This window comes from Lonchura striata, chromosome 1 (genome assembly GCF_046129695.1).
Source record: "Lonchura striata isolate bLonStr1 chromosome 1, bLonStr1.mat, whole genome shotgun sequence".
Taxonomy (NCBI): domain Eukaryota; kingdom Metazoa; phylum Chordata; class Aves; order Passeriformes; family Estrildidae; genus Lonchura; species Lonchura striata.
The window spans coordinates 49,237,542-49,251,984 of NC_134603.1; the positions used below are offsets into that span (position 1 = coordinate 49,237,542).

Genomic DNA, 14,443 nt, shown 5'->3' on the forward strand with positions numbered 1-14,443 from the left:
CCATAGATAACTCTTTTTTACTTAGCTAGTTCCTGTTAGTAACAGTCCTCAGCTTGCTTTCACTTTAAGTTTTCTTTAAGACATAGCAACATTAAGCACAAAGAGTTGGACTCTGACATTGGGGCATATTGCTCATCTCACTGACTTTCCTCATGTTATCTGTCCTGATGGATGTGCATATTCTCAGTCAAAATCATACTCTCAGCATTACGTGTGCTGCTGTGTGTGAACTCTCCCCCAGGCTCTACTTTCTCAGTAGTGCAAAGTCTGTGTGCCAGGGTGTAGCATGGAAGAGCTGAGGGCAGTGCACAAACAACATGTTGCAAAGCACATGATGATGTAGTCATGGTGTGTGTAAAGACACACCTCCCAGGGCAGGCTGGTTTCTTTAGCTCAATGTATGCAGAGGCTCAGCAGGACATGACTGGGACAAAAGTAGTGTCTGATTTCTCTCATCCTGCTATTTGCACTGCTCTAAATGACTGGGGTGCCTTCTGGAGCACAGCTGCCACCCCACCCCACTGCCAAACAAGCTTAGGGGGTGAGGATGCCTCAGCTCTTCCTTTGCCACACTCAGTCCTTGTCCCTCTCACATCCCACAGCCACATGTGTGCTTTTAGTGCCTGAGTGGCACAGGGTCTGCCTCTGATAAAACAAAACTCCTGGAAAGTGAGGCAACAGTCTCAGGGGAACAAAGACAATTAGGATGAAGGCACATGCTTAACCAGAGAGGGAAAAGCCTGGAGCCTGGGAAGGGCAACATTGCCATGAGGGAGTGAGGCAAAGACAACCCCATGGAAGTGTGTCCCTGCTGTGCAAATGGTCCATGTGAGCTTTCCTCACCCAGCACATCACTGTGTGTGTAAGAAACAGAAGGAATCTCAGGGCTTGCATAATTTCTTAAAACAAAGCAACTGAAATGCTACAGGAAGCAAGTGGGAGTGTGAATAGACATCAGGCTGCACTGCTTTTGTCTCACTGTCAGCTCTACAGAAATTTTAAACCACCACTTGACTTGCCTGTTATTAACTAAGAATATCTTAGTCTAACATGGAAGAGAGAAAAGTATCTCAGCAGCTGTTAAAGAAATGGCTGAAAGGATGCAAAAGCATTCTTTTTTGGAGAAAAGTCTGATAATTTCTCAGCCTAAAGCAACTGGACAAATTTGCCTTAAAATCTGTCACAAGCAGAAGTCTTATTTAAAATATTTCCATAAGCACCGATAGCTATTTTAGGCATTTTCCAGTGGTTTTACATCGTATTTATACAGCACCACAATTTACTGGCAGCACTTGACAGGCAGTCCTTAAGCAGTTGCTAAATTGAGGACTTGGAAGAGTTTCTCTTTACCTTGTACCAACACATTGTCTTACCCATACATGGCTGTGTTCTGTAAGGCTCTTATTCAAGCAACTCCATTTCCCATGGAGTTATACTGGCTGCTGTTATTCTGTTTCTAAGCAGAAGTTCCATTAATTTCTGCTCAGAAGTACAAACAGCTGAATCGCAACCCCTAGCTGTAATATATATTTTTCTTGAAGTGTACACAAGGACCCAGAGTGTCCAAAGCATATAAGATGGCTTCCTCCTTAAGGATACTTTCTGCAGTGATCTCCCTTGTCTGCCTGTGCCTTCTGGAAGCTGATGCACAGCTGTGTCTGTGCTGTTACCTGATACAGTGCAAAAAACTTGATATGATCTATGTCCTGAGGAGCTTATTTTGTGACATTGGTAGCGAACAAACAGCATGGAAGGGTCCTCAGAAGGGAAGGGTCAGGGCAAGTAAGGTCATGCGACAGCAGCAAGGTTTTGTGATGACAGATTTTTAGTGTGAAAATATAATTAGAAGATAGCTGGGAGGAGCAGGAGTGAACAAGGGTTTGTTAGGGCTGTCATTAAGCTATCAAAAGGTGATTCAGTATGTTGAGAAGAGTAGAGCCATTGAGAAAAAGATGAAGAAAGAAATGAGAGAGATTATGTAGGCAAAAAGGCCATTTCTGTAGCCAAGGATTGGCTGGGCTGAGAGGTGCAATGTGGGCTGAGTTGGAAGAGGTGCCAGCAGTGCATGCACTAAGCTGAAGATTTTAAAATGCAGGCAAGAATTTTAGTACCTGGAATGAAAAAGAAGAGACTAAAGTAGGATAACATGGGACCACATTTAGGTCTTATCTTGTTGTGTGCATAAAGATTAATTATGTAATCCAATATTATTTTCCCCCCATTTTTTCAAGTAACATTCCAATAAAAATAACCAAATTGTACTATTACCAGGGTATAATAAATGTCTGTGGAATTGACAAAAATACCATACCAAGAGTAGAAAGCATGTTCAAGTTTTGTCAAATGTTCCAGGAAAGAGGGAGAGAATGAATTTCAGCAGGAAAATTCTGTACACATAGATCATTACAGCTGAATTTACTACACTTGCCAAATTTGTTAACCTTAAATTTAACTCATGTTAAATATAGTTGGAGTAAAATTGGAGAATCTTTCAAATTCTGGTTTTCAAATCAGGTCAAGTGTGCTAGGTGAGTTTTAAAGCCTGTTCTGCAGAAGAAGCAAAGCCAATATGATACTTATTTTCCAGCTCTAATACAGACTTATTATATAGACCAGTAGCCTGAAACCTGGGAAGAGCACCAATAATATACAAATGTACTGAAAAAGGGAGAGAAAAAAGATTATCTTAAATTTTTCAATTCCAATCAACTTTCACTTGAAATTACTATAGTGACCTCCTTACCTGATGGTGGCAGGAGCTTTGTGACCATAGACTCATAGAATGGTTTGGGTTGGAAGGGGCCTCCAAAGGTCAGCTAATCCAAGCTCCCTGCTATGAGCAGGGACATATTCAACGAGATCAGGCTTGTGCTACCCCACTGCATGCAAAGCTCTTCCCTACAGATATGATTGATACACTTACTTGGGAATTGGCGTTCATGGCTCAGAGCAAGCAGGCGTTTCATTTCTGCAAAAGACATAGAAGAAGTAATATGAGGTGTGTGCATGCCTTTTGTATCTGAGAGACACAGGAGCAGAGAAAAACAGATGTGAAAGCAAACTAGGCATGCTTAGTAGGCATTGTGTCTACCTTCTTCATCAATTGTGTAGCTTGATGAAACTCCATCAGTGTCTGTAACAATACAAGAGTAAATTCCCAAATCATCTTCTCCAAGATCCTTAAAGGAAAGTTTTGACCTATAAGGGAAAAAACCCCATTATGATGAAAAGGTGAAATCCATTGGAACCAAACTCCTCCTTTCTGTCTATATTACCAGGTATGAATAGCCTTGTGTTAGCTTTTGCTCTGACTGATCAGACAAATGTTTGGCTCTGTCAGCTATAAATCAGAGTAAGTCCTACCATGTGTGGTACAAATGGTGATGGCACCAAAGGAAAAAAAGGCTTGTTGTCAAGGCTTTGATGACCCTGGAAGGATACTGTAGATACAGGTCTATTCAGATTCCATGTGGCAGCACCATGACTGTGGTGGGCCCCTGTTTCTTTCAGTATGGCTACTGGCACTAGGAGAGCCCATAGGCCCTTCATGGGCTGAACCTGTGCATTCACTCTGTCTTCCTCTGGGAAAAGCCTGAAGAAACAGAGTAGGCTTGGAGACATTATATAAGTTACTAAATCAGGCCATGGCGATGCCATCATAAGAAATCCTTGCTTACAACAGCAGTTCCAAAGAATACAGCTCCATTACAGGGCAAAAGCATTTTTTAAGAAGCCAGATAATTTTATTATTTGGAGATATAAAGTAATAGGAAAAGGAATAATCATCATCATCATCATCATTATCATCATCATCATCTTCATCTGCCTTGACTGACAGGTTATAAGGTGACAGGGCACAGATTTTCTCTCCCCATGCCTAAACATCACTAGAGTGCCTGCAGGGGAGCTCTGACTAATTCTGTGCAAGCTACAATTTCCAAGTGGTCTGGGTATGGATTTACTGGAGAACAGCATTCTCAGGAAGTAACCATCAAGTAGCAGAGACAGTTTTAGCTCATCCTGAGGTCATACATTAAAAAGGATGGATTTCTGTGACAGTCTAGATCTTTCAAATACAAAATTATTGCTACCCTTGAGGGTCTTACTTTCCGCCTTTGGTATCCATGTTCAGTCGAGGGTCATCCTCAATTGGTTCATAATTCTTGGACCAAATGAACTTAGAGTCTGGAGACATCTGATCACATTCAAAGTTCAAGGAAATTACTCCATTGTCATCTACATCAACCACCACTTCCTTGGTTCCTTAAAGAGCAGAACAAGGCAATTCCAGTTTCTCAGAGAATTCAGCAAACAAATTTCTATAGATATCATTCAGAGAGTGGATTAAGCAGATCCTTGCCATTTTCTCAGCTGGAACATAAATTGCTGCACCCATCGATATCTCTGGTCTTTGATTTACAAGAACAGTTCTTTTTCTAATCCACAGGTTAAAACACATAATAAATCGTTTTATTATCACATTTACACTCGTGAATCGAAGCATACACGAGAGTTGAAATATTTCCTATGAAAAAGCCTGAAGGGGGTAAAAAAAGCAAGACTCTAAATCCACTAAATGTATAAGCTATTAAATAGCAATATTTTCCATGGTAAGCAGTAGTTAGAGATTTCATTATACAGCATAGATTTCCTATTCTCTAATAGGGTAAGTACTATACAGGGAATAGCATGCAAATGTGATCATTTGAAGAGTTGAAGAAGAAGAAGCAGTCAAGTTGCCCCAGCAGCAACAATGTGACTGAGGCACATTTTTGGTGACACTGGCTTCGCTCAGGGAGGTTGGTTTAATTGCTGTGCTTGGCATCCAGCCCTGCTGCCGTCTGCACCATTAATCCTGGGCCCACAAAGGGAGTGAATATTTGCAATTAGCTGCTTAAGTCACCCACCCAGTCTTGCCAATGCCTTCAGTCATTGAGCTGGATAGGGTGACCCAGTTTCTCCTTTTGAAGGCCTTGGGGGTGAATCCTGGGTCAGCAACCTGAAGGCACCTCTATTCTGCTCCCTCACACCCCAGTGGAGCTGAGGGAATTTCATCTGGGATTTGGACAACCCAGTGATCTTGTCATCTGTGGCATTAATGTTCATTTCAACAACTTGTCTGAGAATGTCAGAGAGAGCATGTGCACTGAGAGGGGCTGGAGAACATCCAGCTTTCTTTTCTGAATAGCTCTGAGCTGGATCTCGCATCTGAATAGGGCACTCATGTCCCATTACTTGGGCTAAGACAATTCTAGACTGCCCAGAATACTAATGACACACTTTCTCCACAAAGTATTGTACTTCAAAGACAAGAGCCTTATTCCTGACACTGAAATGGAATGCTTTATTTTCAGCATAATTCTTAGTGACCCTCAAGCATAGTAGGAGATTTCTGTGTTTCATTGTCCTAAAACTATACACGCCTTTTCCAGCACTGCGAGCAGCTTCTGTCATGACAATCTGTGTACACACAGCTTTCTTAATCTTCACACTTTGCCATAAGCATTTAATGAAAGATGAGATTAATATTCCCATTTTGGTACTGTTATGTACCAGCCTTTGCAGTAGTGAAGCACATTAAGTACCAATATGTGATAAATGAATTCTGAGACCTACAAATATTTTACTAGGCAGCAGTATATTTGCAAAGTTTTGTTATAATTTAATTTATTATATGCAAAATTCATCACTTGAATTTTCCTTAGTGTTTAGTTTCTTCTAAGTCATTAGCCATTAGCCCATGAATCTTTTGATGGCACTTTATGTGACATGGAAAGAATTACAGCCGTAAAGGTAATTTGAACAATAGAGTCTTTTACATTTGCATCAAAGCATTCTCATTATGGTAACAATGTATAGCATTTATTTCCAGAAGTGATGATGGAATTTACCTCTAATATTTATATGAGTAAAAAAAAATAGTCTAAATTACTGGCCACTTTTGAAGACCTCACTCCACCTATCCTGCAAAGTGGAGCCAAAGAAGCTGCCATAGTACTAGCAGTCTTAATTTCCCTCCTCTAGATAGCTTGGTGGTTTCAATATATTATCCAGAGCTTCTCTTAGAGTCATAGTAAGAAATAAAATACTTACATGTCATATCACGTCTCCATTATTCTGAGCATTTTATTACATTGAAAGAAAATAAATAACAGACATCTTCCACACACCAGAGGTAATGGGATCACTTTGAATACAGCCAGTCAGAAAAGTTGAATGGGACAACTTCCTCAATTTCTGAGGTTCAAGGACTAAGGGCAGGACTAAGGGCAGCACTACAGAAGAGTTGCAGTCTGCTCTTAGATTTTCTTTTTTTCCTGCGAGATCCACATATGCTGAAGTGCTTTTGTCAAACACCAAAAGTACAGATCAAAAGTAGTCTGGACTGGTATGTGTTTACAAATTAAACATGGTTTTCAATGAAAAGAAAGTGGATGCAAAGTATTGAATAATTATATTTACACATTTATTTAGATAAAGTCAACTGGCACTCTTTGTATGAAAGCAGCTATTTTCATTCCAGATATTACTAGATTGCATTCTTTGATTAGAAATCTCAGTTGTCTTGCAATTTTACACATTCACCAAAAGTAGCATTCCAGCAGGAACTTTCTAGAGAAACCTGACAATATTTTGTCTCCATCCAAGATGGCAATAGAGGTGTGATTTATTGGGCAGCACCAAGGTATCTGTGGTAATTTTTATAAAATGGGGTAATTGTTCTTGACATTTTTGTGGTTAGAGTGAGAAAGGTGGAAGCCTGATCAAGAGGCTATTTTATGAAATAATTGTTTTTAATAAGTTTTTTTCTTTTCTTAATACCTTTAAGAAGCTTAGTGTGGTGGATTCTGTATCAGCAGATCTCAGCTCAAAATATGGGTCAAGTAGATTTGTACATGTAAGTAATTTTCAGTTTCCCTGAGTATTCACTGGGTTAAATCCTCACTTTCTGGTGATCCCTCAGACATCATATGTATGAACCCTCCCTCTCTAATGGTGAGGTCTATAAACCCAATGTTCTGCTCAAGTTCACCTCTTTTGAGTGAACACTGAACACAGTGTACAATTTTTTTTGTTATGTTGGTCATCTTCACAAGAGTGTTTGTAATTCTTCTCAAGTGTAGTAACATGGTCAACCCTTTATTTAAGGCACTTGAAGAGTGTTTTCATAACAATGTTTTAGCAGAAGTATGATGCACAGATACTAACCCCCAGTGAAAACAGATTAGCAAAGTCAAAATTTAATATTAATAGTGGCTTAATTCTCTTATTAGAAGTGGCTGCTGTATATAGCTGTTTTCAGGAATAAATTTTTATGGTTTGCCTTACTCCACTTGAAGATGATAGAAATAGATCTGGTGTTTCAGCACCACCAAATTATGTTTCCTATATGTTTCAAAGATCCTTTTTCAAACCCTTCTTATTCATAAAATTACTTACCTTCTTTTTGTCCTTGTATCCCAATCCTACATGCATTCAACTGACCATCTACTCCTTCCAGACTCTTTTTCCCATCCCAGCTCAATAGCAGTCACCCCAGCCTCCCTACTCTTTACACACCCAGCTTCAGACCTCCTTTTTCAGGCTTTCTTGACTTACAGCCTCAATGAGGTCTAACTGAATACTTGTTAGAATTTTTGCTGCCCTGGTCATAAGGATTGGGCATCTATGAGAGCTGAGCAGCAGTATGTAAAAATTAGCCTAGGTGTCAGAAACTGGGAAAGGATTCCAGGGAGATGAAGTCTGCAGGTGTAGGAAGGGAATTGTCAGAGAAGAGGGTGTATGATGGATATTGGTTGAGATGTAGCCCTGTACCTTCTTACATCATACTAACCTTATACTAGATGTGTTTTAAATACCTGGGACTTCGTTTTTGCACCTTGTAGGACCCTGCACTTCTAAAATAGTCTATAGACAAGGAAGCCACAAGTCCATACTTGGGTTTTCTGGCGGGGACTTGGTGACAAAAAAGTGTTGTCTCTGATCAGTCATCTCTGTTACTTGTACAGCTAAATAAACCCCAGGGTTTCCTGAAGTTCCAGGTATGGAGATTATGCCTTTGCACAGGTTGCTGTGTTTCTTGGTCATCTTATAGACACACTGGAGCCAGCCTTCAAGGATGATTCCAACAAAGAATTTCACTACTGAAAGTGGTCTACAAAGTCACTACACTGTGCTTTTAAAACCTTTATTTTAAAGACCAAGAGAAAAAAAAAGTATTTTCTTTTATCCTTTCCTGAGGCACATTATATAAGAAAAGGAGAATGATAAAGCATAAACAATTGGTTTAATACAGGAAAGGCAAAATTTCCGTCCGTAATATTGTTTTGTTGAGCTGATCTTACTTGGTCCTCTACTTTTGCACCTACCTGTAGAGACATGCAAATCTTACAACTTTATTGTATCTTTATATTCCTGAACCTGTAGTTACGATAAGAAAATCTGTTCTGACCTTAAAATGTACCAGACAATGAACTTAATATATGGCCCACAACTCATATCTTGCTTCATAAAAAAGGTTGACTTGAGAAGGATCAGAGTCTTGGCATGTAGCCTACAGGTAAACACATTGCACAAACAGGAACCTGTGTAAATATGATGACAAAGAGGAAATCTTGCTAACAAACCTGGTCGTGTTTCAGCTATGACAGCATCTGTGACATCTGATGGCTTCCCAACGCCAGCCTGATTTGTTGCCCGCACACGGAACACGTAGCTCACACCTTGTGTCAGGCCACCAATCTGGAGGAACCAAATATATACAGTGGTGTGTTGCAAAACATTGATTTTAATTTCATGCTTATTAAGATCAGTCTGGGTATTTGACAATTCTATTTCCTTTCTTGTTTTGTTTCTTTTCCAGTTATCTTATTTTTTTTATGTTCCACTCCAGAGTGACATGACTAATCTGTGTGACTTGCTCCTTCCTTGCGTGCATGGTTAATGTTCAGGCAGTGTCATTGCTGTCATTGATTTCTTAGCAAAAAGAGCACTGGTTTTAGAACAGGATGTTTTTAATTCATGTACATTGACCTCTGAAACATCATAGTCTTTTACTGCAGATAAATGCTGGCTTTAAAAAATTAAATTATCAGGGTAATAAGTGCCAGCCACACCTATTTAGAAACAAGAGGGGATTTAATAGTACAGATTTAATTGCAGTGACTTGAGGTATTATACTGAAATTATATCACCTGGGGATACTCCTATAAAACATATATTAAAGGATCACACTTTAAAATTACTTCTCTTTCAAATATTCTGAAAAGTATAAAAATAGCAAACCTACTTCAGACTTATCTCTAGAACTGAGATACTGCTGACTACTTATTTCAAAGTCATTTCACAAAATTATGTATCATATGGCCTACTGAGTATTCCTTTAAGTGGAGCCATGATCAGCTCAGGATGATGCTGTCAAAACTGAATTCCCGAAGGTTATGCTGCTATGCCATTATTTGAATCTTCAGCTATTTACCTTCAAGTATTTCTTTTGAAGGGGCTTCTCATTGACACTTCTCCAGCGTTCCTCCTTTGCTTCAGTTTCCTTCATATCAACATAATAACCAACTATGGGACTACGACCAGAATAAACTGGCTCCTTCCACAGTAAAACCAGAGAGTCCTTCCTAACTTCTGTGCATTTGACATCATGGGGTGGCCCTGAAATGTAAAAGTTGGGGTTGTGGTGTCAAAATAAATCCTGAAGGGACCAATGCATATGACTCCAGAACCAAAACCAGACAGAACCGAGAATTGTACACAGAATTTATATAACATTTAGCTCCTCTGTATCATACCTAGACCCAATGTACAAAATACAACCCATGCCAATTAAAAAGACTAACCCAAAACACAATCTAATTGGTTGAGATTGGTATCTTGATCAAATATTCATGAGCTTACAAAATGGACAGATAATCCCAAACTCCGGGAAATAAATTAATTATTAAGCTAATGTGCTGCTTCAAGAACTGGTCTAAAGTCCACTGGAGTCAGTGGAGGTTGTGTTCATTAATTTCAATGAATGGTAAAAGGTCATGGATCTGGCATTGTAGTGATATATTTAGACAAGGGTTACAAGACCCCATTCTTCTCTGCCTTGTATCTTAGACAGGTATTTATGTCTAGGACTTAAACTAGAAAGCAAAGTGCCAGACACAGTAGAGGAACAAAGATGGAAAGATAAAGAAAACTAAAGAATCTGCTTGTAAAATGCTACTAATTCAATAGGGATTATGTAAGGCACTACTCTAATGGTACGAAATCAAAGTGCTGACAATTCAAGACTGGCCATGAACTTCAGTGTCCCAGTGATTCCCCTGCAAAATGCCTGCATTAGATAATCAGTCCCAGAGCACCCTTGGGCTGTGTCCCACTCAGGATCCTACCAGGAACAGCAATGGTCCACTCTTCACATTTGAAGGGCTTGCTGGGTTTGGAGGGTGCCCCAACCCCCGCCAAGTTAGCAGCAGCCACCTGGAACTGGTACACCATGTTTTCCTTCAGGTTTTGGATCTGCAGGATCAATAAGATGGTACTTATAAACTTTGGATTAGGACTTCAGAAGAAAGTCACAATGGGAATTGTTAGAAACATGAGCATGCTTTTAAATTTGCCTGAAGATGGAAGCATTATTGACATCTTAACATGATAATTATCTTGGCTTTTCCTCTGATCAGTGATGGAGCACACATGAGTGATCTTAGCACACTCAAATTGCAAGCTCCTTTTCCTTATTGATAGCCATTTGGTAGCCAGGGAGGAAACAAGGTACTGCTCAACAATCGTCTTAATCTGTCTTGTGGTATGGAGCAAGTTCACTTAAGGCAAGTGTTGTCCTCAGTGTGGGGTGAAACTCAGTCCTGGCACTGCTTTTCATTTCTAAAGCAGCTCAACAAGGTTGTCTCTAAATTGGGTCAAGAACTGATCACAAAAACCAGCTGGCACAGAGCTGGTTTTAGCACCAACAAGCACTGGGATATGTCCCCAAAACCAGTAGGAATTCCATTTATTATGAGGGCCTGACTCACAAAATATCAGACTATGTCAATGAATTTGATGTTTGAAGATGACAATTGGTGCCAGACTAACAAGTAAGTGTACAAGCAATTTTGCAGAGAAGTTTAATAGGGCTAAATAAATTTACTATCATGGAATTCAAACCCTCTGGAGTTAACCTCTTACCCTGTATGCCCTCTCAGTAACAGCTTTAATGTTGGCCTCCTTCCATTTCCCAGGAACTCCATCAACCACTTCCCTATAGTTCACATAGTAGCCGGTGATTTCAGTTCCACCAATGGCTTCAGGTTGTTTCCATCCCAGCACCATCGAGTCACGGACACTCTCGAGTACCACGATGTCATAAGGTGGAGATGGGGCAGCTGTTTCAATGTCAATGACATGTGAGTAGGAGGCAGAATTTCAGGCTTGCTTTCACTTACCGTATTCAGGCGGCTCCTACCCTGCATTTCCTAATTAGGACAATATTTATGTGCTCAAGGGAAGTTTCTGGAGCTGGAATAAGAAATGAAGGATGAAAGCTTCCACAAACCAAATGCAAAGTCCAAACTGCATAGGAATTAGTTTTCAGGATGCCCTGTTTTTGAAAATCAGGCTGATACATAGCAAAAGAATGTGTTGCAATTGCAGCTCTGATGCAAGTGATCAAGACTCACTTTAGTCTGTGAAAAATGAGGAACTAAAACTAGCATTGCAGGACAAGCAAAAACATTTGAGATGCAATGATTTGTTTTCTTTTGCAGAAAGCAAACCCCTTTTCACATTCATTGTGGTTTACTTTTTAAAATAAAAATAGTCTCACATTCTTTCCTCTCAAGAATTTCCTTTACTTGTTTCTTTTTTTCTTTTAGATTTATTTACTGTGCAAATTGTATCATTGCACCCGTCATGTGGTCTTACCTTAATGGAAGGCAGAGTGATCATAGGCACTGCAGTATGACCAGAAATGGAATATGTCTGTTACTGGAACTTGCGTTAAAAAAATATGTGACATAATCCTCCTTCTTCAATTTTTTTAACAATACAGAAATAATTCACTTCATCCAAACCCACTTTCTTATTTTTCTTCTGTATCTAGTAGGAAAATGCTTGCCTACATCCAATATGTAACATAACAGTGAAAAGCAATACTTGTGCCCCTAAAGTCATACTGTGGATGGAAATTCCACATCATATATGTTTCCTTTTGTGTGTAATGTTTTATATTGGTGTCAGCTAGGCCTAGGTGCCCTTAATTTGTTTTCTGTTCAACATTTTGTGTCTCACTTCAGAGGCCTAGGAAGGGGTTTAGTTCCTTGGCCAGGTATCAGGACTCAAATGGAATTCAAGCCCCACATATCTTGGACAAAATGAGTGTTTAGGTATTGAAACTTAGAACATGATTTTGTGCATGTGCCTGTAACTTTATAGGTTTTCCTCCTTACATTGCACTATTAGTCAGAGATAGAACACTATTCATTAACACAGTGTATCATCAGGCAAGATGTAGCTTAAGCTAAAATCCACAAAGGATCTTCATATTTTCTAACAGAACACAGATTTTCATGCTTACCATCATAATCAGATTTTGTTTCCTTCCCACATATATAAACCAGAGAACTAGGTAACCAGATTCCTAACAAATTACTGAAGTGATTTAGAAATAATATATCACCTTGGATACGTTAATATTCAGTCAAACAAGCCTTTAAATTACTAACCATATTGATGTGTTTCACTTTCATTAACCACTGAGTTTGTAAAATTATCTCCAATCCCATTACATGCATAATGATCTTAATGGAGAGCTGACCACATAATTATTGGTTTGATAGAAGATACATCACTGTAGAGCATGTCCATGTGTAGCACAGTTGAACAAAAGTTACAGCAGTCTGAAGTGGACCTACCAAAGCAGCAAAATCTATTTATTCATTAATTCTCACCTGTTTCTTTCTTCTTTGTAACTTTTTCCACTGTCAAAAGATCCCCAGGTCGAGACTTACTTGCCTGCTTAGCAGCAACATTTTGTGGTGCAGATGTGACAGCATCCTTAACCATTTCTCTGATGTTCCTGTCTCCTGTTCTCCCCAGTTTGCCACAGCTACTGGGCAGTGTCTTTCTATTAAATTTAGCATTGCATTTTAGCAAAGCATCTGTGTCAAAGATAGGCTGGGAGGCCTCATGCATGCCTTCCCAGCTGGTAGTGCGGTCTGTTAGTCCAGCAGCTTTACCACTCAGTTCAGGACACACACCATGAAGCAATCCTCCCCCTATAATTGCCAGAAAACAGCAAAGACATTTGGATTTAGAACACATTCTATTTTCTTAATTTAGGCAACAGAGTTAAGAAATGCATGCAGTGAACAATACAGCTAAGTATGACAAGTCACTGTGTTTACGCACAAAATGTTAAGCTTGAATTCAAGAAAATTTGAAATGCATAGAATTCCTCTCAGCCTGCTCACAAATAATGCCTTTTAAAATAATGGCTAGTATTCAGAACAGAAAAAAATGTAAAGTTAATAGTATTACTTTGCTACAGTTATTTTAGTCTTAGATCTTCCAGGTCACATTTGTGTTTCTATGAAGATGATCTCACAAAATTGCCCTAGGCCACATGTCTCTGCTTGAAGGTTGAGAGGTATGCAGCTTCAATACAAACGGGAGTGAGGGTGTTGCAGACATACAATTCATTCTAGTCCAATGATCTCATTAATCTTTATGGATTAGTTCAGGCAGTGGCAAACAGAAACAATCCATCAGCACAGGGAGAACACACAGGGTTATAGAAGGTTTACAGACAACATAATGCACTATTAGGTTTAGTCACAGAAACAAATTTCTTAGGAACTGACTATATATAGGATGATGTGCATTCAAGGTGATATACCAGATTACAGAATCAGAATGACATTCCCATTTTCCAGGATACCTATTAAGTGAATTGGCAGTGCTCTCATACAGTGGTTCAAAAGAAACGCCTGAAGAAAAACTGGATGGTGAAGGTGAACAGTCTACAAGAGGGCAGTGAGTGTGAAACTATGTCTGTGAGACTATAGGATCTATGGATAAATTATTATTTATGGACAACATTGTGAATCAAAGCAATTAATTAGTCACTAATAATTACTGAGAACATATTTACTTAATTAATTACCATTGAAAGGGGCAATGGAAAATAGCTTACCAATGGCTGCTTTCACCTCTATAGGCTCTGATTCCTGTGAAAATTCACTGAGTCCTGCTGCATTAACAGCTCTGACTCTGAAAATGTAGTTCTCACCAGTGCTGAGCCCATGGCAAACAAATCTAAAACAAACCAGTCAAGAAATACTTAGGAAGTATTATAAAGGAAATGAAAGTTTTAAGGGGGAAAAGAAAGCATTTCTTCCATGATATTTATCCTGGTTTCTAAAAACCAAGGACAAACCATGACCCC

General features: G+C 39.3%; 1 protein-coding gene across 2 annotated transcripts in view; it reads right to left on the reverse strand.

Annotated features, from left to right (window-relative positions):
• The window catches only part of MYOM1 (myomesin 1), a 75,426-nt gene that overhangs the window by 22,888 nt on the left and 38,095 nt on the right, over positions 1-14,443 (reverse strand). Inside the window, exons 17-25 of one of the 2 annotated variants that reach the window (XM_077784125.1) lie at positions 14,192-14,313; positions 12,948-13,274; positions 11,188-11,384; positions 10,392-10,518; positions 9,479-9,663; positions 8,628-8,742; positions 4,107-4,263; positions 3,092-3,198; positions 2,924-2,968 (exon numbers count right to left, since the gene is read on the reverse strand). In XM_077784125.1, coding sequence (XP_077640251.1) covers positions 2,924-2,968; positions 3,092-3,198; positions 4,107-4,263; positions 8,628-8,742; positions 9,479-9,663; positions 10,392-10,518; positions 11,188-11,384; positions 12,948-13,274; positions 14,192-14,313 — 1,382 coding nt within the window. The remainder of the gene's footprint in view (positions 1-2,923; positions 2,969-3,091; positions 3,199-4,106; positions 4,264-8,627; positions 8,743-9,478; positions 9,664-10,391; positions 10,519-11,187; positions 11,385-12,947; positions 13,275-14,191; positions 14,314-14,443) is intronic. The other variant, XM_021551514.3, reaches the window with a different exon arrangement.